We start from the raw sequence: 25761 nt of genomic DNA, 5'->3' as shown, positions 1-25761 counted from the left end.
GTCTTGTTGCCACACCACTCCCCTATGCATTTCTTTAAGAGTCTTCTCCTCATCTTCCTCCCAGGGTGATATTTTAAACATTTTGAATTTTTTTTCTGAAAAAGTATTCAATAACTGATAGGTGGTTCACCAAGAGACAAGTTCCTAAGCAGAAAAAAAAAATGGGGTACATGCGTTGTAATTTACTTTGAGAAAAAGGAAAAATTAAAAAGCCCTCTTATGCTTCCGGGAAGATGGCGACCGAGAAAAGCGGGGCTTAAGAGTCCCGCTAACAACCAATCTCCATTACCACAAAAAGAGCGCCTTTCATAGCCAGAAAACACCATCACCAGAAAAACAAAAAACCACCAGGCTCCAGAGAGAAAACGGACTGAGAACAGAGCTCAGGGCCACAGAGGAGACACACGCGCCTGAGGACGCGGCAGCAGCGCCATACTGCCGGCGGCAGCGGCGAACTCAGCGGACGGCTACAGCAAGCCGAGGTGAGCCGATGCGGAACAGCCAGGCGGGATCTTTCGGCGCAGACAGCATTTAAAGCTCCCAGTGGCTGAGCTCAGCACACGCTGCAGGGATTCAGAGTGGAAATCAAAACCAGAGAAGAAAAAATACGCCAGCCTCATGGCCGAGGGCGTGGCCGCGGCGCCATATTGCCACCGGCGGCGGCAGCAGCAGTGAATTCGCCGAATCCAGTACAGCTACATCTGCGTACTCAAGAACAGTGAGTCAAATTGCGGGCCACAGAGGAGAAATCCCAGTATTGTGCCTCCTGGGACTTGACCCAGTGAGGGAGTGGTGGTGGCAGAGATATCACACCATAGGAGAGCGTGCAACCTGGCACCCCCCATAGTTTAAAGCAGCCTCTATCGACTCCCTGGGTCGGAGACTCTGTGATACAACCCAGTAAAGGAGTAGTGGGGTCTGAGATAATACAGACTCGAGATCCAGAGCACCTTAAGTGAAGCCATAGTGACCCAAGGGAAGAACCCAGAGAAGGCACAAACCTCCGAAATCATGGGAAAGAGGAATAACACTGAAGTAATGAATGTGCAAAACCCCACAACATCAGAACCTGATAAAACAGAAAATCAGAGATTTCTAGAAGATCAAATCAGGAAAATAACTGTAGAAATAATAGAGGTGCTTCGAAAAGAACTCAGAGAGAGCCAAAAAGAGATAAAGGATGCAATTAATGAAGTAAAGGCCTCAATTCAAAGCACAAACAACCGATTAGACCACATGGAGAACAGAATCTCGCTCTTAGAAGATGAGCAATCCAAAAATGAATGCATAGTTTCTAATCTAGAAAAAGATATCCAACAGCAGGAATCTGACATTGAAGAAATATGGGCCCATCTTAAGAGAGCTAACCTAAGAATAATTGGAATAGAGGAGGGAAAAGAAAGTGATACCAAAGGGATCAACAATCTCTTCAAGGAAGTAATAGCAGAAAATTTTCCAAATATAGAGCAAGAGGTTGATACACAGATCCAGGAAACTTATAGAACTCCCTTTAGACAGGATCCGAGAAGAGGATCCCCACGCCATATAATTGTCAAAATGACCAATGTGGAAGCCAAGCAGAGAATCTTAAAGGCAACAAAAACAAAGGGCCAAGTGACATTCAGAGGCAAACCAATTAGAATCACTCCAGACTTCCCAAACCAAGTCATGAGAGCCAGAAGGGCTTGGAGTAACATATTCCAAACTCTGAAAGAAAACAACTTCCAGCCAAAAATTTCCTATCCAGCAAAACTTTCTATCAAATTAGATGGAGAAATAAGAAGCTTCCATGACAAACAGAAACTGAAGGAATTTATGTCTTCAAAACCAGCGCTAGAGAAAATACTCAAAGAGATTAACTACAAAGAAGAAATAGGTAACACTCACCAGAACCAGAGAAACAAGATTTTCCATCCAACAGACAACTAAGATTGGTTATCTGTGGAGATTCATTATTTCTGTTAGTCTTTTACCTATCTCTAAATTGTATTGTTTGCCCTTATTGTTGTTAATTTTTAGGATTTCTAGTTGGAATATTAATATACCTTCAGATATAGCATTTGGAAATATTTTATCCAATTCTATTAGTAACTTTTAACTCTGTTTACATTGTCTTTGGATATACAATATTTTCTTTTATTTTTTAGGGAGTTTGTATATTCTTCTGTTGCCTATGCCATTGAAATCATATCCAAGAAATCACTGCCAATTTCAATGTTGTGAGGTTTTATGACCCAGATTTTCTCCTAAAAGTTTATAGTCTTAAGATTTATATTTAGGTCTTTTATCTAGTTTGAGTTAATACTTGTATGTGGGATTAGGTAAGGGTCCAATTTTATTCTTTTCCATGTAATTATTATTTTTCAACAATATTTAGTTAAAAGATTATTATTTCCACCACCAAATCTTCGTGGAAACCTTGTCAAAAATAACTTGACAATATAGGGAAGAAGTTAGCTCTAGGCTTGTATTTAACTCCAATGGTCTATATATCTGCCTTTAGAACAGTACTACACTGTTTCAATTATTGTAGCTTTATGTGGTTTGAAATCAGAAAATATACATCTTCTAGCTTTGTTTTTGCTTCGAGATTGTTTTGGGTATCTAGAGTCCATATTCCATATCAGGATAGATTTTTTTCTGAAAAAGAAATATATGATAGTTTCACCTAAAAAAAAAAGAAAAAAATATTCTCTGGTAAGAAAGAAAGCAAAAAGAAATATTGAAATGTTATCTTTAAGTCATCAAAAGCTTGGTATCAGACAAATGAAACTGTTATGTGAGATTATCATTTTTAATTTTGGATAAATTGCTATAATACTAGATGTCAACCACTAAGCCAAGCATGGGAGGGAGGGATGGGGAGAGAATGGGGTGGGGATCGGGTGGGGGCTGACTGGGCGATGTGTGCATGTATGTCTACAAAAGTTTGTATCCCACTATGATGTATGAATACAGTGCACCAATAAAATAAAATTAAAAAAATAAAAAATAAAAAAAAAATAAAAAGCCCTCTTATAATTCTATGCAGTACCTTTTCTCTGGAGATTGTGGAGATGCTAAATGCCCCAGTGAGAGAAATACAATAAAAGAATTTAGACCGTGCCTGAGTTTGCTCTGGCTACTGTGAAGTGACCGCTGCTCACAGATGGGCAAGGGCTCTCTGCCAACAATGAAAACATAACTGCCCAAACTACTTTTGGGCTTCATTTAACTTGCCTATTTACACACCCATAAATGCCTTTCTCTTTAGAGCCATAACATTTTAGCATGGGAAGGGACTTTACAGATCATTTGGTTCAATCCCCTCACTTTCCAGATGGAAACAAGTGGAGTCCAGAGAGGGTTATTAGTCAGCACAAGGTCACTGCGCAGGTTTTATGCAGGTGTAGAACTAGATCCCAGGTTTCCCGTCTCCCCATACCATCAAAAAGCTACCCAGTGCTAAAATGCTGTTATTTTCCTTCTCCTACATGAGAATCATGTAAGTGGATGGAGTCTGAAAACAAGACACATTCATCATAAAATTTCAGCAAATATTCACTAATCGCAACCACCAAGAGGCAACAAAATTTGGTAAAATGACAAGATGCAATAGTTAGTGCTGACCTTGTACAAGGTCCATCTTGGAGACTTCTCATCCTCCAGTGAGTGCTCGGTGTTCAGTACTCTTGGAGTACTCTCAAACTGATCCTAGCACAGCAAATACCCTCTACTATAACTGAGTTTTACCTCTTGAAAATAAAAATACTTCTTCTGTAGACCTTTATTCTAGGACCACACACAGTTACGTAAGTATATTTAAGTTATACTTTTGAGAAATAAGACCTTCATAGAAATTGTATTTAGTACATCTCCCTTTAAAATCAGATCTTTTCAATAAAGTTTTTGTTGTTTATTCTATTATTTCGTTTTTGACCTATTCATTTAATGTTCATAGATGCAGTTCAGATATTCTTTACGTAGAAAATCTTACTTCTTTCTCTTTTTCTTTCTCTTTCTTTTCTTTCTTTCTTTTGTTGTTACTGGGGATTGAATCCAGTGGCATTCCATTTCCAAGCTACACCTTCTAGCCCATTTTATTTTATTTGTTTGTTTGTTTATTTATTTATTTATTTATTTATTGGTGGTACTGGGAATGGAACCCTTCTACCTCCGGGCTACACTCCCAGACCCATTTTATATTTTTTATTTGGAAACAGGGTCTCTTAAGCCAGCAAGGCTGGCTTCGAACCTGCGCAATCCTCCTGTCTCCACCTCCCAAGCGCAGGGATTACAAGCATGTGCCACCACGCCTGGCTTTTTTTTTCATCTTATTTTGAAACAGGGTCTTGTTAAGTTTCTGAGGCTGTCCTCAAACCTGCCATCCTCCCAATACTGGTATTACAGGTATATGCCACCCTGCCCAGCAGAAAATCCAGCTTCTTAAAGTAAATGATAACTATCTGAGCCTATGGACAAATTATAAAATGATTTTGTATTAAATAATCAGATGTCCAAGGACTTTCTGGTGATTAGTGAGTTACACTTCCATCAGTGACTTACATTTCCTCATAAAGTACTTCCAAACTGAGTTAAACGTACTTGAGATGCTTGAAAATCAGGTAAGAGGATAAAAGAAGACTCTTTAATGGAGTGATGGAGGGGGATTAAAAGGAGTGATGAAGACATCAAGAAGATACACTGCAATGCTACATAAGTACATAAAATTAGCAAAGGAATGTTCTTGCGTTAACTCACTATATTCACATTTCCATTCACTTTTCCTGTGTGCTTTGTAATGTTTTCCCCATTACCTTTCTACACCCTGTCTAGAACCATATATTAAAATAATTCATGTCCGATACTCCCTGCCCAGGCAACTGTGTCAGAGACCGAGGGAGCACGGTTGAGCAACAGATCCTTCGGCCCCTCACCACCACCCTTCCCAGTCACCAGCCAGTGTCAATTCCTTAGAAACTCATCAAGGGAATGTGGTCAGCTCTCTAGGGAAACAGTAGCTCTTTTTCTGGAAGCGCTCCATCATAACTCAAAGTTTATAAAGCTCCCGTTTATAAAGTGTAAGTCTTTGATCTTACATTGAGTGTACCTAACTGCTCCCTATAATTACAATTGTTTCCATTTATCTCCTTCTCGCATATGAGGAAGAAATGATTCACAGAGCCCTTTTCTCTTAAGTCAAGAGTGACAAGTCCACATTGCAAACACTGTAGTTCTGACTTTCAATATGTTTCAATAAGATGTCTGTTACCAAGGTGTAGAGGAAGAGTACTGAGTCTTCATATTGGTCCAAAGTGGAGTAAGTGGCCAAGTTGAGTTATAAGAAAAAAATAATCAAATACCATACAACATAATGGATGCTAGCTTAAAAATTAAGATAAGTGCATTGGACTAATAGCTCCTTAATAACAAAACTGTACTTTACTCTGAGAATTATTTTCCTTAGGAGGTAACCTGAAGTTTAAATTTACATTATGATTACAGCCTTTCTTTTATAAGTCAAAACACGTTATTTTGGTCCATTGAGCAAACTCATTCTTATTCATTGCCTTTTAAGGTTGACATTTAACTTCCACAGCTGTACAGCTGGCAAGAAGCAAAAGAATACTTAATATTCAGGACAGTAGATTCGGAACCACTAAAGAATTCTATTGTATGAAATATCCTATAATTAGTGTATATTAACTGAAAGAAAAAATTACACATAGATTTAGCAAAGGACAGTTGAAGGTGCTTATGTATTTACTTCCTTGCTAATATTCATAAATAACACAAACAATTCTAGCAATTCAAACTAATAAGGGCTGGCTTTCTAAAGGAATATGTCTTCTAATGCATTTAACAAAATAGGATTGAAAGCAACTTTTGTTAAATAGAATTGAAAACAACTTTTGGTTCTATAGACCTTCAATTACTAAATCAAATAAGATGGGAATTAGACATATGCCCTTCCATTATAATTTGCTGTTGAACATCAGAAATAATTAACTTATTCATTCAAGATCTATCTATAGCATATTTGCTAAAGGTCAAGCACACCGTTGGGCACTGGGGATGGAGCTATGACAGTCCTGCCCCTCAGAGCATTGATTTTAGCAAGGAAGACAAGAATGTAAGTAATTACAAAAAAGATGAATAGTTCTAGGATAAAGGAGACACACAGTTCTCTAGACATTCACAAGAAAGAACCTAATGAATTCATGGGAATAAGGTTGACAGTAGGTAGGGGAAGGTCCTTTGGAGGAGGTGACCTATCTGGTGAGACTTGATGACTTCAGAGTTGAGAGTGAATATACTCATCGTATCCTCAAAAGTTCCACTAAAATTCTATTAAAGATTCTAAAATGTTTAAAACCCATAAGAACATACCCAGGAGGGAAAAAAAGGGGGGGAGGAGAATTTTGAAAGCTCAAGAGAAGTAGACTAGTGGTCTCTGGCTCAGCAGAAAATGGAATCCTAAGTCAGTAAAGGATGATTGAGGGAAGAGCTCCGTAAAACACAGTTAGAGCTCCCAGGGTCCTCTTCCACTGCAGAGCACCTGCACCTCCTCTCCTTCACTGGAAAGAGTAAAGGAGAAAGTCCTTGCTCAACAGCACAATTCAGAGACTTTGCACAATGAAGGATTCAGATCAATGTCCCAGCACAATTATCCTTCACTCCAAGGTAAAAGCACCAGCCTTTCACTCTGCAGGTGGGAGACTGGGAAGCCTCCTCCAGCAATCTGATCATCCCAAGAAGAAAGACTGAACTTGCAACACTCGAGCTGCTTTGCAGAAATGACCCACTGAGAGTCCTTCACTGGATTCCAAACAAACATGCATGCCTTGCACAAACATCTGAACCCCATCAGGTAATCATGAACAAAACTAGACACTGAGGAAATACCTTTTGCATGAAATACAGACACCGTACAAACAACAACAACAACAACAACAAAAAAAAAAAGAATCTCAGAGAAAACAGAGGCTATGCATGAGGAAGAAAAGAAAAACAAACTGTCATTAATATCCACGGATATTGTGGTTATGAAATCCAAAAAGGATTCTATAAAAATAGAACAATTCAGAAAACCAAAAGAGAACTCAGTAGTACATTGAGGTAACAAAGAAGAAAGTAGATACTAAACACAAAAAGGAAATATAGGAAAAGGAGAGGGCCAGGTCAAGAAACCCAACATCCAAGTAAAGAATTTCTGAAAGAAGAACAAAAACAAAATAAATCAAGAATGAAATAAATCAAGAAAATTTTCCTGAAGTCATCTTAGTTTAGAGACTGACCAGGTATACCAAGCGTACACTGCAGCAATTCCTAAGTAGAAATTAATTATCATCCTGAATATATATATATATATATATATATATATATATATATATATATATGGTGTATTTGTATATATGTGTGTATTAATTTGCTTAATCTTCATGACAATCCCATAATGTACAATCAATGCTAAGAATTTTACATGCTTCTAAATATATTTCCATACCACTTATCTATACATTGTGAAAGTTTATCTTCTTTATAAAGATGAATGGATAAAAATTTTCTTTTTGTGTAGTAACAATGAATGCTGCCCTAAATTTCTTTTATCAGTAAAAGTACTTATCTCTTAGCCAGGCTTGGTGGCGCATGCTTCTAATCCCGGCATTTGGGAAGCTGAGACAGGAGGATCGCAGTTTGAGGACAGCTTCAGCTACTTAGTGAGGCCCTTTGCAACTCAGTAAGACCCTGTTTCTAAATAAAGAATAAAAAATAGGGCTGGGGCCGGGAGTGGTGGCACACACTTGTAATCCCTGCACTTGGGAGGCAGAGACAGGAGGATCACACTGGTTAAGAAACCCTGTTTCCAAGTTAAAAAAAAACATAAAATAGGTCTGGGAGTGTAGCTTGGAGGTAGAAGGGTTTCCAAGAACCCCAGTACCACCAAAAAAATAAAAATAAAAATAGGGCTGGGGGTGTATTGTGGAGGTAGAATGCCCCTGGGTTCCATCCCCAGTACCAAAAAAAATTATCTCTTGTTGTACATTAACTTCTGTTGTTTACAGTAGTGCTTTAAAACATTACCACAAACATGGAATTAGCAAATATTGAACCAGCATTCTTAGGAGAAACATAAATTCAGATTCCTTTAAGTGTCTAGTCACAACATGTCACTAACTGATCAATACATAACCCTGTCTTATGTGTAAATCTGCCCAAAGATGCCCTATGTAGACTCTATTTCCAATTCCTTAACATTGAACTACCACCACCAACACTAGCACATGCATATTCTTCAGAAGGCACAACATAGCTTTTTTGCACTTAAGAACTTGATGTCACTTCAGCTTGAGGGACATTTTAACAGTGACATCAACAAAAGGCATAAAAGTTAGAAAAGCGTGGCCACTAAGTAGACTGTGAAAATGATGCTTTGACAGCGTGACAGCTGAAAAAAGGAAAGCAGATCATCTCTCCATTGACCACATCAACTCCACATGTAGTGATTTGGAGATTCCAAATAAATCTTAGTAAGAGACTTCATATAGACTATGCAAATAATGAACATTGGCTCTTTTATGATTACATTATTATTATTATTATTATTATTATTATTATTAATGTCATCCTTCTTGATGGACAAAAATCTTTTGTTAAAGGAAAATCCCATATGTCATATAAAGGGCATTTTGTTGGCCATGGCACTCCCTTCAAGTCCTCACCCCTGCACACAAACCTCTTTAATCAATAAGCATTTTGTACATTCTGCAACAGTTTAAGAACTACTTACATTTTGTCCCAATTTGGTGCATGTCTAGTAAAAACAGCCCCGAAGCCTGTAGCAGGTGACCCAGTGTCCCTGTAAACAGGATAACAATTTTTATAACACAGTTTTAAAAGCCATGGCAAACTAATTTGGGATTGAATTTTTATGATTAAAGAATTCTTAGGTTGGCAACATTCAAACATTTTGTAAAAAAAAAATACCAAAAAGTAAACAGAAGTTTTTAGCATTTTGTCATTACTTTGACTGCATTTTCTAATAGCTACAACATAAGTGAATGTTTATGTAATGTACTTCCACAGAGATATACCATTCCAGATTGCATGACTACGGGCATAATTAAGAAACAGTTCGTAGCCTCAAGGAACTCTCTATCTGGGAAAATGCATACACACAAACAACTAGAATGTAAGTCTAGCCATAATATATGACCCAGTACTCTGATAGCAAGGACGCCAGAGCAATAAACTCTGATTAATGACATCTTACCAAATTCTTACTGAATTTCAGGCAGTTATGTTTAAGCATATTTCATGCTTTATTTCATCTGAACTTTAAAACAACCCTACAAAGTGAACACTTTAATAATTCCCATTTTATGGGCGTACAAACAGGATCATAGATACCAAAATAACTTTCCCAAGTAAATTGGGGAAATAGAGTTCAAACCTAGACAGTCCAATCCCTGGGCCAGAAAAATGTATTGAGAGGAAGTGGAATTTCAGCTGGACCCAGAATAAGTAGCATGTTGACTGGTAAACTATTGAGCAAAAAGGAATTCCAAAGAGAGGGAACAACATGAGCTTGAGACAGACGTGTTTGATGTGTAGCTGGGACCATAAACCTCTTTACTGAAAATACAAACATTTCTGCATGTGCATGTTCTGTAAGGTGAAGAAGGTATTAATAATACCTTTTGATAATTCCAGAGCACAGCGTTTCCTCATCTAAAAAGCTTCTGCTCTTTATTTCAGCCAATTCTTTCTTTAAAAAAACTTGTGACATCTGTTCGTGTGTTTCTGATATCCAAATCTGGGGATAAAGTAAAAGCCACATATAAGAAAAATAAATTAATCACCAAAATGGTCAGTTGTTAAAATACATTCTAAGTACATTCTAATTTTAATCATAGACTCCAGTTGACACTGAAATATAAGTACTATCTCATAGCCATCAACCATTTTATTATAAATATCTAAAAGTAGCAATTTTTACTGTGTGTTATTGGAAAATAATGAGTTGTTCCTATATAATGGAAAGTGCTTCACCTCACCACATACTAATTCTATATACTTTCCATCCTTTCTTTATCATTCCCAGTGTTGGTTTTATCTTAACTTCCCTAAGAAAATGTTTGCGGTGCCCACATTGTAAATAAAAAAGAACTTCTGATATCATTATCATGGTCGTCATCTCTGCCGTCCTTGTCATCCATTCTCCACCACAGAGGTTAATCCAGTGAGTTATCAAACAGTTATTGCTATAAGGAATAATCTGAAAGTCGTAATATGTACTCAAACCAAGTGCAGAAGCATCCTGAGTATCATCTAGGGAATCTTAGGAGGCTAAAGATTCAGTATTTGTTTTTCAGAAAAAAATCTATCCTAATATGGAATATGCTATCTTTAAATCATCAAACGCTTGGTATCAGACAAATGAAACTGTTATGTGAGATTATCATTTTTAATTTTGGATAAATTGCTATAATACTAGATGTCAACCACTAAGCCAAGCATGGGAAGGAGGGATGGGGAGAGAATGGGGTGGGGATCGGGTGGGGGCTGACTGGGCGATGTGTGCATGTATGTCTACAAAAGTTTGTATCCCACTATGATGTATGAATACAGTGCACCAATAAAATAAAATTTAAAAAAAAAAAAGATTCAGTATTTGACCATACAAATCTCTTGAAGATGAATCTGGAGTTCAGAACAGAGCACCAAAAGAACCATTCTTTTCCTGAACATGAAGACTAGGTTTCCCAAGACATCCAACGAATCACAGAACACATTAATCCCACTAGATTTTTTGTTGAAAGAATAAGTAAACATGCTTTAGAAACCCACAACTTGCAACTCAAAAAGATTGTGTCCACTTTGGGTTAGCAACAAGGTTCTGCTGCAACTAGGATTCTACCCTACTCACAACAATTTTAACTTTAGTCTCCTATCCTGGTTCCTTGGTCTGCACCACAGCTCTCTAGATTCTTGGCTTCTCTGACCACTGATCTCTAAGACCTCAGCTTCCTAAATCACTAGCCTCCTAGCCTTGTTTGCCAGCTTTGACCCATATACCATTAGCTCAGCTCCTCTTGGATTCTTGGCTCATCCGTCAATGGCAGAGGATACTGTACTGGGGCCTCATATTCTATATTTATTTATTTGTGTGTGTGTGTGCTGGGGGTCTGGGGATGGAACCCAGGAGCATTCAACCTCCGAGCTACACCCCCTGCCCTATTTTTTATTCTTTTTTTTTTTTTTGTGGTACTGGGGTTTCTGGAAGCCCTTCTACCTCTGGGCTACACTCCCATGGGCTACACTCCCAGACCTATTTTTTTAACATTTTTATGTGAAAACAGAGTCTCTCTAAGCCAACGAGGCTGGCTCCGAACCAGCATGATCCTCCTGTCTCTGCCTCCCAAGCACAGGGATTACAAGCGTGCTCCACCACGCCCGGCTGATTCTTTATTTTGAAACAGGGTCTCAATAAGTTGCAGAGGACCTCACTAAGTAGCTGAGGCTGTCTGCGAACCTCGATCCTCCAGTCCCAGCCTCCCGAATGCTGGGATTACAAGTGTGCGCCACCACGCCCGGAATATTCTATATTTAATAACAAAAATATTTTAGAAAAAAATTTATTACCCACCATTTTGATTGAAGGTATAAGACTAAAAATATAATCTTAGATATATTTGCTTTGATTATTTTCAGCAGTAAAATATCTCAAAAATCCAAAAATCCTTTGAAAATTATGATGTTGCCAAACATGAAATAATGAGGAACAAAAGGAAACAGATAATAACAGCATTAGTTAGTCTGTGCCAAACACTATATTAAGTACTTTATATGCATTACTTTATTAAATATTCAGAGCAACCCTATGATTATTGTCTCAAAAGGAAAAGACCAATCAAATGGAAGAACTGAGGGGAAATGAAGCATCTATTTATAACAGTGAGTCAGACCTCAAGAGAGCCAACAAACACGTTGAAGCACTCTGAGGAGAGCAGCAGTGCATTCAGAGCCATGGGATGGAGCAGGGCCTGGAACCCAGAGAGCTGCACGGAGAGAGGACCACCTGAGAGCTGTGGATATCAGAGCAGACACGCAGTGATCACGAAGCCACAGGAACAAGTGGCCATGTCCACTCTCCTCCAGCCTCTACTCACCTGCCAGGGCCTCCCATGGGCCAATCCCCGTGGGACACAAGACCCCAAGGAAGCGCATTGGTGGGACCTACAAAGGCCAGCCTCCTTGGCACTTGGTTGACAAAGGGAGAGAGTAGATCAGGAGGGGCGAGGGAAGAACACTTGGCATACCTGATTTCTATTTTAGAGATAATAAAAACTTTAAAATGAGCTGAAAGGAATTAAGTAATGCCAGGCAGAAAGAAGTTAACATGACTCAAAACTCATTCATTCAGGTCTCCATCTTTGCCTGTGAAGAGCCAGGCATCATGCTAGGTTCTAGGGTGCTATGGATGTGACTTAACTGCATACCCCAAAGATTCATGTAATTGAAGGGGGGGCTGGTTCTCAGGACATAGCACTGGAAGGTGCTGTGGAACCTTTAAGGGTTAGGGGTCCAGGGAAGGTCCTCAGGTCATTAGGGTAGCTTTCTGTGACCCTTGGGGGAGAAGGTTGTTATAAAAAGAGGAAGCCTGGCCTCACCCAGTTCTTTCTCCCTTCTTCCTCGCTGTGTACTCCTCCTCCTACCTGAGTTCGTGCCGCCTGTGCTATGCTATCTGGACTTTCAGCCTCCAAAACTGTAAGCTAAATAAACCTCTTTTTCTTTAAAATTTGCTGGGTGTGGTGGCTCATGCTTGTAATCCCAGCATTCAGGAGGCTGAGGCAGGAGGATCTTGGTTCAAGGCCATCTTCAGCTACTTAGTGAGATGCTTTGCAACTCAGACCCTGTTTCAAAAATAAAGAATAAAAAATAGCTCGGAGGTAGACTGCCTCTGGGTTTTATCCCCAGTACCACAAAATAAATTAATAGATAAAAATAAAAATTAGATACCTCCATTATTTTGTGGTAGTAGCAAAAGCTGATTAATACAAAGGACTAGAGTAGTAAATAAACCCCAGTGGCTATAGCTTAGAGAGTTATAACAAAATATAGGGATGATTATAACAATAGCATATGTCCAGACATCATTCTGAATGTTTTTATGTTAAGAGTTCATGACAACTCTACTACTCTCACTTTATACATGGGGAAATAAAGATCCGGAAATTTTTAGCTATCTATGGTGGATCACGCTTATAATCCCAGTACTTGGGAGGCTGAGACAGCAGAATCACAGATTTTCTGCCAGCCTCAGCTACTTTTATTAAGTGTGTGTGTGTGTGTGTGTGTGTGTGTGTGTGTGTGTGTTACTTGGGGTAGAACCCAGGGGCTTTCTACCTCTGGGCTATACTCCCAGACTTATTTTATATTTTATTTGGAAACAGGGTCTCACTAAGTTGCTGAGAGCCTCACCAAGTAGCTGAGGCTGGCTTCGAACCTGTGTAGTCCTCCTGTCTCAGCCTCCCAAGCACAGAGATTACAAGAGTGTGCCACCACACCCGGCTCAGCCTCAGCTACTTATGCCCTTCGCAGCTTAGTGAGACCCTGTTTCAAAATAAAGAATAAAAATAGGGCTAAAGGTATAGCTCAGAGGGAGAATGCCCCTGGTTTCAACCCCTAGTGCCCCCCCCACACACACCCACACACAAAAAACGATGGAGCCAAGAATCAAAGAGAAACTGACTCCAGAGCCTACTCAGAACCTATTTCCTGAATCAGAGGCAAATGTTAGTTCCCCCAAATTATGTCTTCTTCCTTCATCACTAAAAGAATTCCCAATTTTATCTAGACACATGGAGTTCCTAAGCAAATTTTCCAGCCTCCTTTATACTTAGACATGAGCAGTGACTAGACTGAGCAATAGAGACTAAATGAAAGTCGTTTGTACAAACTCCAGAAAAAGTCTTTCTTTTCCTTGTCCTACCGCATAGAATCTGAGCATAATGATGCTCCCAGCAGCCATCTTGGATCCTACTCAATAGGATGGTAGAAAAGAAAGCTGGAAGGAGTAGGTCTCTTGTGTCAGTTTGTGGTACTTCCGTACCAGTCCCAGGGTGATACCCTCCAGACTTTTTACATGGAAAAATAAAAACCATGTGAACAGTCTCTGTTGATTTCTGGTTTCTGATATATATAGGCAAGCCTAATCCTACACCATCTTAATGTGAAAAATCACTTTAGTGTAGAAATGTTCCTCACCTGATATAAGTGTAGGTAATTCGTATATCACAAACTGGAGATTGGCAACGTGTTACGCGAGGTAGCTAAACTAATATAACACAAGCTCACAGGGTAATCACTAAAAATTTCATATAATTTGCATAATAAAACTTAGCTTTATGCCGGGCGCGGTGGCGCATGCTTGTAATTCTTTGGGAGGCTGAGATAGGAGGATTGCACAAGTTCGAAGCCAGCCTCAGCTACTTAGTGAGGCTCTCAGCAACTTAGTGAGATCTGTTTCTATATAAAATATAAAATAGGTCTGGGAGTATAGCCCAAATGTAGAAGGCCTCTGGGTTCCACCCCCAGTACCACCAAAAAATAAATAAATAAATAAAATTTAGCTTTAATCACATGGTAATGAAAAATATAAAACTTTTAGGAAGCTTATTTAATAAAATCACTCTTATCCCATTTTTATGGGTATCAGTTTTTTTTTTAAGTCTCAATTTTTAAACTTCCAGAATGAACTCTCCCATATGTGCTACATAACTAAGTAGAGCCAGGGTGGTGGCACATGCCTGTAATACCAGTACTCTGGAGGCTGAAACACCCGGAGGATTGCAGGATCTAAATCAGCCTCAGCAACTTAGCAAGGTCCTCATAAACTTAATGAAACCCTGTTTCAAAATAAAAAATAAAATAGGACTGGGGGTATACCTCAGAGGTAGAATATCCCTGGGTTCCATCCCCAGTACTAGAACAAACGAATGAATGAATGAATGAATGGGGCTGGGGGTGTGACTCGGAGATAGAATGTCCCTGGATTTAAACTCTAGTACTCTACACACAAGAAAAGAAAAACTAGTAGATGTCAACTACTGTGGATAATTGGCTTATATATTTAAAATAATCAAACATTCTTCTTTCTCAGCAGTAGTTTTTTTCTTGGAAATATTGACTCTTTTCACATCTACATTAACTCTGTAGTGCCACATATAGATTATAAATGATGCCAGAGAGGTTTCTATAAATATAGTATTAATTTGGGCAAATGAAACTTGTAGGGTGCAATGAAAAAATAATTTTTATAAATAGTTATTGGTGCATTGTAATCATACACCTCAATAAGATAAAAAAAACTTGTGGAGCCGGGCGTGGTGGCGCACACTTGTAATCCCCGTGCTTGGGAGGTGGAGACAGGAGGATCGCACTGGTTTGAGGCCAGTCTTGCTGGCTTAAGAGACCCTGTTAATAAAAAAATAAAAATAAAAATAAAAAATTAGGTCTGGGAGTATATCCCAGAATTAGAAGGGCTTCCAGGAACCCCAGTACCACCAAAAAAAAAAAAAAAAAAAAAAAAAAAAAACTTGTGGAGATAATACATGCCCACATCATCCAATCAGCCCCTACCCAATCTCTAGCCCCTTCCCTCTCCCTCCCTCCTACCCATGCTTGGCTTCCTGATTGACTTTGATATGTTTAAGTACATCATGTGCTTTAAAGAGTTTCCCTTATCCTCCCTCTTATCCCCTCAGATATGTCACCTTCATTGCTCCTCTATAGGGTCCCTTCTTTATCTAGAGTTCCTCCTGTTCCCCATTTCTCCCTAATATTTTGCACATTAAGAAAAGTATCTGACTTCTTATTTTTTTGTGACATTTCATTGGGCCTTGAGTAAGTGAGTAACTTCATTTGGTCTCAGTTTCATCATCTGTACAATGTAGGTCACAGATGGTACCTGCTTGAGAGTAGTCCACAGAATAAAACGAGGCACCTTTAGTGCAACATCTTATTGAGTTGGTCCTATGGCATCAATGAGATGCAGTCATGAAGCAGTTTATTATTATTATTATTATTATTATTATTATTATTATTATTACTACTACTATTACTATTACTATTATTATTTTGGTGGCACTGGGGGTAGAACCCAGAGGCTTTCTACCTCAGGGCTATACTCCCAGACCTATTTTATATTTTATTTGGAAACAGGGTCTCACCACATTGCTGAGAGTCTCACTAAGTAGCTGAGGCTGGCTTCGAACCTGTGCCATCCTCCTGTCTCAGTCTCCCAAGCACGGGGATTACAAGCATGTGCCACCACGCCCGGCTGAAGAAGTTTTATTTTAATCAAGCTGTTCATTCCATGTTAGATGCATATCTAGGTCTCTCAATTTGTTTGATGGAACTATTAGACAAGTCTAGCTTTTCCTGGCCCCTCAAATCTCAAGGAGGATCTCATTCTACTTATGAGAGTTCCCAGTGCAGTGAAATAATCAGAACTTCTAACTGCATTCTATGGAAGCTTCCCTCTTTCCAGTCCAGTGCTACTTTATGCCTGGGAGCTCTCCCTCCCTCTCTCTTCTCAAGGATGCCTCCCTGGTCTGGTTGAAAGGGAGCGATTAGGTGAAAAGGCATAGCACTGAGTGGCCCTTACTTTCCTGACCTGCACTAGTGCCTCTGGGCTTAGAGAACACACAAAATCTACTTCTTTTCTTCTACGGTAATTGGCAATGGTTTTCAGGGATTTTCTTTCTGAGAACTTCCAACTGCATCTGGCTGGAAGGAGGCAAAACCCCTCTCTCCTCCTGGGTGGAATGGCGCCTCCTCCTGAGTTTTGGACATCTGGAGGATCTCTTGTGCTGAGCCTCTGCAGTCACACTCCAACCCTGGCAGTCTTTTTCAAGAGGACTCTGGCAGATTTTCTTTGATGGCTGCCTTAAATGTGCATGTACGAATCCTTGGCCACTGGCCTTCCTGATCCAAGGGTAGCTCACTTCCTCTCTCCTTTGGCTTTGTCATCAGGTATGGTCTCTCACATTCTGGTGTTCCAGAATTTGTCATGTACCAGGACCCTAAATCCTCCACACAGCAATCTGAGTGGCTCCTGTGATATTCCTCTCAAATGGGGGAGAAGGACCATGCAACCCACAACTGCATAAATCCTGTTTCAACTCTTCAGGCCCTAGCTTTCAAGAACATAGCTACTGGTTTAACCTCACATACAGTCTTTCAGATGGTTCTGCTTAGGTAGTCCAGCAACTTGCTGTGAAATATATGCTTCCTGGCAGCTCTCAAGGGTGCTCTTGTCTTGAGGCCTCTCTCAAAATTCTAACAGGAACAGAGACTTATCCATTCATCACATGTATCACCCTCCTTCTCTGTACTCGTCTTGGATAAGTCATGTAAGGCCTGGAATACTTATATCAGAATTGGAATACTAATATCTTTCTTGCCAACTTTGAAGCCTTGTTGTAAAGGACAAGACCAGAATGAATGGGCCAGTAATTAGTGTACAAAATTCTATTAGAGAAAAATAAAGCTTATCATTTTTATATGAGAATAGCACAACAACTTAGCAAGGCCTTCCACAACTTAGTGAGACTTTTTTGAAATAAAAAAAATAAAAGAAGGCTGGAGGTATAGCTCAGAGGTAGAATGCTCCTGGGTTCAGTCCCCAATACCACAAAGAAAAGAGGGGGGAAGAAGTATGATAATAGAAGTTTCATCAGAAATAGTGATTCTTCAGTCTATTTCCTTCCTATCTAACACATAGTAGACCTTGTAGAAAAAAGAATTTCCATGGACAGCAAAAAAAGAGGCACAGAAAAATAAACATTATTTATACATCTTCTATTAAACCTAGTATTTTAACACTATCATGCATAGAGTCTAGGGGGGAATATTTGAGGTTCCTATACCTCCACAACTCAGAGACCACTTAGAGGTTAAAAAGAAATTGTGTTTTTACAAACTAAAGAACCTAAGTACATGCCTGAAAATGCTCGTCCTATCCAACTTTCTCTTTTCTGACCATAGCTCCATATTCAAGAAAGCAGCAGGGAAACTATCTACCAACTGAGTTGGGCATTAGACTTAAGAGCCCTACCTACCTCCTAGCTAATGCCCAACAAGATAGCTTGATGCCAAAGACAAGAAGGTTGAGTGAAAACAGAAATCTCAGATTGCTGCTCAAATTTAGTCTACAGGACAAGAGAAAAAACTGACCACACAGAAATACAGATACAAAAAAACCTCAAAAAACTAGTATTTGTGTATGTGCCAGAGAGGGGTGTGGAAGAAAATGTCTTCCTTCGAAATACCTTGCTTCTTGTAAGTTTACTCATTTTATACCCATGCAGCTATAACTTGACAACAAATCCCCATTGTTCAGGCTATTATTATTCTCTGTCCATTGCAATTTTAAGTTTTGCAATTATTTTCAGAGGTTCTTTTACTGAGGACTTCCAACTGTGTCTGGCTGGAAGGGGACAAGGAACAGAGGATCTTCCAAAACAATTTCAAATACGTCTAGAAATAGGGATCATCTTAGGCCTTCCCTATTTGAAATGCTGGTCTGAAAGTAGCGCCACCTCTGGGGGCAGAATATAATACAAACCCAGTGCTCTCCTCACTTTCACATCCATGCTTCTGGCCCTGAGGCCATCCTCTAAGGGTGAACTGAGTCTTCATTGACCCCAAAGCTGCTGGCTTTTATGGAACACAGTTTGGGAATTTTTTGGACAGTCATCCAGGTAGCTAAGCAGTAACTCACAGCAATTCAAACAGGAATTACTTATGCAATGCACATTCTTTTTGTAACTAGGTCATACAAATGTTATTAGAATATTAATAGCATGTCTTACTTCCTTGCAACTCCTTTGCCTTGAAACAAGTATAAAAGACTTGAAATCAAAGACCTGAGTCCAAACTTTTCACTCTTCCAATCCCTAGCTGTGTGACTTTAAGTTGCTTAACCTCTAGGATTCTCTTTCCTTTCCTCTATAAAATAAGAACTAGTAATAGCTACTTGGCAGGGTTACTGTGAAGGCTGAGGGAGGCACCTAGAAAGATGCTTCTGCAACAACAACATCATAATAATAGTAACAATTGCTTGAGGGTTTGCTATGTGCCAGTGCTATAGTTCGGATACTGAATGTCCCCCAAAGGCCCATGTGCGAAATACTTGGTTCCCAGGGTGTTAGTATTGGGAAGTCCTAGGGACCTTTTAGAGGAAGGCCTAATGAGAATCACTGGGGAGTGCCCCTGAAAGGAATTGTGGAACACCAGTCTCGATCTCTGTGTTAGTCAGCTTTCTTTTGCTGTGACAAAATGCCAGAGAAAAACAGCTTAAAAGGAAGAAAGGTTGATTTAAATCATACAGCGCTGTTGCTTTGGGCCCCCAGAGAGGCAGAATCTCACAGCAGGAGGGTGTGTGGTGGAGTAAAGATGCTCACCTTGTGGTGGCTGGAGACAGTGTGAGGAAGACGCCAGGGGGCCATTGTACCCTTCAAGCCACATCCCCAGTGACCTCCTTCCTCTAACCAGGCTCCTCCTCCTAAAGGTTCCAACTATCTCCCAGTAGTGTCACCAGCTGGGGACCAAGCCTTCAACACATTAATCGGGGAACATTTAGAGCCAAACCTAAAGTCTCTCTGCTTCCTGGCTCAAACTGTGACCGCTTGCCCTGACACACACCCACACGCCCATCCTCACCAGAGGCCCAAACCAATGAGTTCAAATGATTTTGGACTTGCACCTCTAGAACTGAAGGCCAAAATAAGCCTCTCTCTACTTTATAGGGAGCCCGTATCAAGGACTCCATTCTAATGACTGAAAGCTGACTGATACAACCAGGCACTATCCTAAGTACTTCACTTGTATTATTTAATTCTCCCCCAAAACCGTTATGACATAGTTGACATTTATTTTATAGGTAAATTTTGCTAAAGCATATAGTGGCTAAGTCACCTGGCTAAGTAATTTAACTGAGGGTTACTGCTGAAAAATGACCCTCCCCTTCCGTTTTCATGTTTCACTCTGACAAAGATTCCAGGCAAAACAAAGAAATTAGCAACAGCTACTTACTGGAGGTTCGTCGGTTCCGAGTCGCCAATATGTCGAGTTACACAGTTTTTTTACTTTCTCAGGACCCTCTATATCATAATCCTTGGGAAAAGCTTCTCTATCATAGTGCCTTTAGAAAGAAAAATTAAGACTCTATTAAAAGATAAATCCTATTTAGCATGCACTGCATTAAAATTCTTTAAGTTAGCCAATGAAAATTCACCATATTTGTGGTGTCATTTTAATTACAAATTTATTGAATTTGTGACAAAGTATTTTCTATTTCTTTTCAAGCCACGCTGAAACTACTTCCTAAAAGCAACCCAGCACATGTGATAAAACCAGTAACATTGCAAAAGCACTATTTATCCTGCATACTAATTATTCAGTAACTCCAATGAACTGAATCTTTTTAATAATGTAGATTAGTTACCGACAGTAAATCCTAAAATAAGACATGGTAATATCTTAGAAAGGCAACTTGCCACTTTAGAAATTCTCTCTACCATGAATTTTAATTACAATTCTTTTCAAAAGGCAGCAGCAAAGTATTCGCTCATGTTGATGTATTGCCTGTTGCTCCCTGCCTAAAGAGCAGCTAGAGGAAGCTAACAACATAAACTTAAAAAACAGTTCTTAAAAATGTATATGGTAACAACCTTTAAAAATCTGTAAATGAATATCACTTCTAAAGGAAAAAATGAAAATTATATTTAAAAATGTACATGGAGGAGAAAAATATGTAAACCAAGCATCTCAACTAAAGGGGTGGTTAAGAATAGTAAAAAGAAAAGGGGGGTTGGGGATAAGGCATGATAAGGAGACGTGCTGTAGCTAGCAGCAGAACCTGCTGCTCTTATATAGCTTTCTTAGATGAAATAAAGGGGGCTGAAGCCAAGCATCCCTTAAAAGAGCCTCTATTAAGGGATACAATACTAGGACTATAGCAGACACCCAAGTACCCAAGAATTCATCCATCCTCCTGTTTGTACATTCAGCAGATATTTTTCAGGACCTACTTGCTATGGGCCTGAATACTCATGAAACTCATGTTGGAAGTTGATGGGCACTGTGGCAGTGGTGAAAGGCAGGGCCTTTAAAAGGTAAGTAGATCGTGGAGAGGGACTAATGCTTCTTTGGGCTGGGCCAGTTCTCACAGGAATGGCTGTGCTCTCACTCTCCAGGGACTGGGCTCTCCCAGAGAGCAGCCCGTGCCGAGGTAAGGCCACCTCCTATGTTTTGCCTCAGTTAGGCTTGCTCACTGTCCTACTTTTTTTTTTTTTTTTTTTTTTTTTTGCCATGAGAAGATGCAGCAGAAAGCCATTGCCAGATGTTATCACCTGGTCTTGGATTCGTAACATCCAGAACTATGAGCTAAATAAACTTTCTTCCTTTATAAATTACCCATTCGCCGGTGTTTTGTTACAGCAGCGGAAAATGGACGAAGATACTATAACATGCCAGGCATTTGGCTAGGTGCAGGGGAGGTGATAGGGAGCAAGTCTGAAGGAGTCCCTGCATTCAGTTACTTACAGTCTAGACAGAGGCGGAGATTATAAAATAAGAAAAATGTCCAGTGTGCTGAGAAACACAGCACAGAGCTGTACAAGCAGAACAGCAGCCTCTAGTCTGAATGCGGTACCTAGCAACCAAGTCATGAGGCCAGTAAGGACCTGGCCCTCTGCCCTGTCCCACTACAGTTCATCCTGGCCCCCGCTCTGCCTTCCTGGGACACCCTTGGTTCCTAGCACAGAGAATGAGGACAGAGTTCTGCATCAGAACACCACAGCGAGGGAGCCCAGGGCAGGACAGCAGGCAGCGCACCAGCAGGAGCTCCCTTCATATCTGAGCATCAAATTGTAAGCACCAAATGTTTTTTTTTTTTTTTTTTTTTTTTTTTTTGGTAACCTAACAGAATTTTATAAGAGCTTAAAAGGAAGCTCTCACTTATGTCCCTAGGGGGACTACTGAACAGCATTAAGAACCAGAGTGGTAGAGTAAACCGGGCCCTGGGTCTGACTCGTTGCTCAGCTAGGTCTTAGCTGTGTGACCTTAAGTAGGTCACTTAAGCTTTCTGTGTTTTTGTTTTTACATCTTATGGAGATAACAATGCTTTTTAAATTGCTATAAGAACTAAATTTAAAAACCTAAAGTGAACGGCCCTTTATAGACTGTAAAGTGTTATAAACATCTATGTAGAGTGCACACTCCTCGAGCTTCAAAATCCATTACATGACAATTGAGCTTTATTTTCTCATAACCTTTTTTTTTGTGGGTCTGAGGATGGAACCCAGGGGCATTCGACCTCTGAACTATACCCCCTGCCCTATTTTTTATTCTTTATTTTGAAACAGGGTCTCACTAAGTTGCAGAGGGCCTAAGTAGCTGAGGCTGTTGGTGAACCGCGATCCTCCGGTCTCAGCCTCTCAAATGCTGAGATTACAAGCGTGTGCCACCACGCCCGGCTTTCTCATAACTTAATTTCTCTTCCAAGCTCTTCTTTGGCTAGGTGGGCGCACCTTGATCCTGGTGGTGTTATGACACTTGGAGCCCATTTTTGTCGTCACTGTTTTCCTTTGCCTACATCTGCTGAAATACCCCACACCCATGTGCCCCTTTGTTATGGATCCATTCGTGATGCTGAGTATTTTGTCATGTATCCGTTGGCCATCTGCATGTCTTCTTGTGGAAAAATATCTATTTTTCTCTATTGCCCATTTTTATTTTTTGTAGCACTAGAAACTGAATCTAGTGGATTTTAACCTCTGAGCTACACCCCCAGCCCTTTTTTATTTTTATTTTGGAACAGGATCTCAGTAAGTTGCTGAGGCTGGATGTAAACCTGCCATACTCCTGTCTCAATCTCCCAAGTACTGGAAGTAACTGGTATTACAGATGTGCACCACACCAGGTTTATTGTCCTTTTCTTTTTTTGTGGTATTGGGGATTGAACTCAGGGACATTCTACTTCTAAGCTATACTCTCAGCACTATTTTATTTTTAATTTTAAATAGGAGCTCACTAAGTCAGTTGCTGAGGTTGGCCAAAAACCTGCAATCCTTTCTGTCTCAGCCTCCTAAGTACTGGGATTACAGGTGTGTTCTACCACACCCAAGTATTGTCCATTTTCAAATTGGATTATTTGGATTATTTTTTTAGATGAGTGTTTTGAGTTACTTATCTATTCTGGATATTAGCCCTTTGTCAAAGGTATGATTGGCAAATATTTCTTCTTCTTCTTCTGTAGGCTGTCTCTTCACTGGGTTGATTGTTTCTATTGCTAGGCAGAAGCTTTTGTTTGATGTAATCTTATTTGTCTACTTTTGTTTTTATTTCCTGTGTTTTTATAGTCTTATCCTCAAAACCCTTTCCCATTCCAATATTCTGAAGTATTTCCCATTTCCTTCTAGAAATTCCATAGTTTCAGGTCTTACATTTAAATCCTGAATCCAAGCCGGGTGTGGTTGCGCACGCTTGTAATCCCCGTGCTTGGGAGGCGAAGACAGGAGGATCACGCAGGTTTGAAGCCAGCCTCACTGGCTTAGGAGACCCTGTTTCCAAATAAATATATATAAAAAAATATAGGTCTGGGAGTGTAGCCCGGAGGTAGAAGGGTTTCCAGGAGCCCCAGTACCACCAAAATCAATCAATCAATCAATCCTGAATCCATTTCGAGTTGATTTTTGTAATTGGTGAGAGATAGGAGTCTAGTTTTATTCTTCTGCACATGGATATCTAGTTTTTCCAGAACCACTTACTGAAAAAACTATCATTTCTCATATATTTCATTTTAATGCTTCTCATAATCCCAAGCATTGAAGTTCACAATGCATTAATGGGTTGAGATTACAGTTTGAAAAATACTACTCTAGCTGGGTGTGGTGGTGCACATTTGTAATCCCAGTGCTTAGGAGGCTGAGACAAGAGGATCACAGGTTGATGGCTAGCCTCAGCAATTTAACGAGGCCCTCCACAACTTAGTGAAACCCTGTTTTGAAATAAAGAACAAAGAAGGGCTGGGGTGCAGCTCGGAGGTAGAATGCCCTGAAGTATGGGGAGAGGGTCAGTTTGCATTCCTAACCCCCACAGACAACACAGACATAGACATTTGTTAATGTGTAGAGGCATTTCTAGTTGCAGCATCTGGGTTGGTGGGTTGCTATCTCTGTTCAGTGAGTAGCTGCAAGTGATGCTTCTTAACATCCGGCAATGCACAGGCAGCTGCTCAAACAAAGAAACAGCCAGCTCCAAGAGCCAGTGGTGCTGAGGGTTTAGAAGGTTCTGGAGGGAAGTTGCATCCCAGAGTCTTAGATTATAGTTGTCAGTCCTGAGTTTGTCACCAAACAAGCAGACTTGCCTTCAAAATAGGCAGGACCACTGCAAAGCTGCCAACTTGCCATTTGGACAACATTCAAAATAAAATAATCTCCTTGAATAACAAGACCTTTCACACCAAAAAAATCAGTAAACAGAAACTCACAGGGCTTTAAACTGAGTAAATCCAGCAAAACAAAAAATATGCCTTATTGTCTTTACAGTTTTTATATCACCATGGGTTGTCAAAAGGTCATCAGTGACCAGCACTGGGAAAGTCTATGTCTTTCCCAGGTATTAATTCATCCAGACATGAATTTGACAAGCGCTGGTCATAGTTAGGTCACGGTTAAGGATGCTCAAATGTAGGTATTCTATGCTACTGACTGAAGGAAGAGCTGAGTCTTTGAAGTCAGGCTGGTGGGTACAGGCCAGCATTCTGGTGAGAGGAGGGTCCACAGGGCTTCTTGCCAGGAGAACCAGAAACTTCCTTGAGCAAATTTCTCAAGTCTTTTGCTGAGGACCTCAAAGTTATTGCTTTTTCTTCATGAAAAATCCTGATCTGAGACACCCTTAATGACCAGTAGAGAAAACTTTCTTTTTCTACCTTTCTGTGAGAGACAGTGGGACAACTATTAAAGTCAATGGATGAAGGAAAGAGTTCAAATAATGCTATGTCCATATATGAACCTATCACTACGAATCTTCCCCCAAATGTCTAGAGGGTGGGGAGGACAGAGTGGGGAAGGGATACGGAGAGAAACATACCAAGGGCTTTGTGCTTGTATATTACTTTTAACCTCACTATGTTGTATTATTATAGTGCACCAATAAAAGTATTTTTAAAACAAGCATATAGAAGACCATTACCTTGCATTAGCTCTCTGGACCAGACTACACCAGCATGGCCTCACTTATGCTAAGTACTACAAAATCCAACTGAGCTTTGAAGTGGGCCAGTTTTCCCAAAACAGAAGAGGCCCAAGTCTACCTGAGTCAGTTATATGGAAGTCCCCTCTGTCTTGACCCTATAAGGAAAGTAACTTTTGACATAACTAATCCAATCCCCTCTTTTTATTCTACTTCTGTTTTCTTCAACCCTTCTCTGCTTAAAAAATCAGTTTTTCTGACTTTCTACTCAGTTCAATGGAACACTTATTGTATTTCTTAGGAAGTAAATAAAGCCTGTTTCTAGAATTACAAATAAAAGCCTATTTGATCTTTAAACTGAATTTGTTGAAAGCTTGTGTTTTAACACTATGAATAGAATTAGGAATCGGGAGAGCTCATGGGACAAAATCCAAGCTGCAAACTGTAGGAAAAGGAGCTTAGGATCCCAACCCATTGTCAAAAACGCTATGTGGAATGATTTTAAGAGGGTTCAAG

General features: G+C 39.8%; 1 protein-coding gene across 1 annotated transcript in view; it reads right to left on the bottom strand.

Moving 5' to 3' along the window:
• CFAP95 (cilia and flagella associated protein 95) overlaps positions 1–25761 on the bottom strand; it is a gene marked incomplete at both ends in the record, with an annotated part of 102438 nt that overhangs the window by 53350 nt on the left and 23327 nt on the right. The window contains 3 exons of the mRNA XM_080709527.1: positions 8771–8839; positions 9678–9796; positions 20083–20191. Coding sequence (XP_080565653.1) covers positions 8771–8839; positions 9678–9796; positions 20083–20191 — 297 coding nt within the window. The remainder of the gene's footprint in view (positions 1–8770; positions 8840–9677; positions 9797–20082; positions 20192–25761) is intronic.

This window comes from Muscardinus avellanarius, assembly GCF_963383645.1.
Source record: "Muscardinus avellanarius genome assembly, chromosome: 13".
Lineage (NCBI taxonomy): Eukaryota > Metazoa > Chordata > Mammalia > Rodentia > Gliridae > Muscardinus > Muscardinus avellanarius.
This window is presented reverse-complemented; position numbering and strand designations above follow the sequence as displayed.